At 53.1% G+C, this 471-nt stretch overlaps 1 protein-coding gene across 1 annotated transcript in view; it reads left to right on the top strand.

The window, feature by feature from the left end:
* Positions 1 to 471, top strand: part of LOC119837269 (proteoglycan 4) — a 39,671-nt gene that overhangs the window by 35,067 nt on the left and 4,133 nt on the right. Inside the window, exon 9 of the mRNA XM_038362785.1 lies at positions 4 to 464. Coding sequence (XP_038218713.1) covers positions 4 to 464 — 461 coding nt within the window. The remainder of the gene's footprint in view (positions 1 to 3; positions 465 to 471) is intronic.

Below are 471 nucleotides of genomic sequence, written 5' to 3'. Positions count from 1 at the left end.
ACGATGCTTCCCAGGCAGCAGCGACCCACGCTGTCCCAAACCTACCACTTCTGCACCACCAAGATGTTACCCAGGCAGTAGTGACCCACGTTGTCCACAACCTACTACTCCTGCACCACCAAGATGTTTCCCAGGCAGCAACGATCCACGCTGTCCCAAACCTACTACGCCTGCACCACCAAGGTGTTATCCAGGAAGCGACGATCCACGTTGTCCAAAACCAACTACACAAAAACCAGTGTGTTACCCAGGGTCTCCCGATCCCAAATGTCCACAACCACCTAGGCCATCAACGTTGACACCAGCTACATATCTTCCACCCACAACAGCAGAACAACCAAAGTGTTACCCAGGAAGTAATGATCCACGTTGTCCTCAACCTACCACGCCCGAACCACCAAGATGTTTCCCAGGTAGCACAGATCCTCGCTGTCCTAAACCTACCACTCCTGAATCACCACGTTGCTTCCC

This window comes from Zerene cesonia, chromosome 27 (assembly GCF_012273895.1).
Source record: "Zerene cesonia ecotype Mississippi chromosome 27, Zerene_cesonia_1.1, whole genome shotgun sequence".
Classification (NCBI taxonomy): domain Eukaryota; kingdom Metazoa; phylum Arthropoda; class Insecta; order Lepidoptera; family Pieridae; genus Zerene; species Zerene cesonia.
This window is presented reverse-complemented; position numbering and strand designations above follow the sequence as displayed.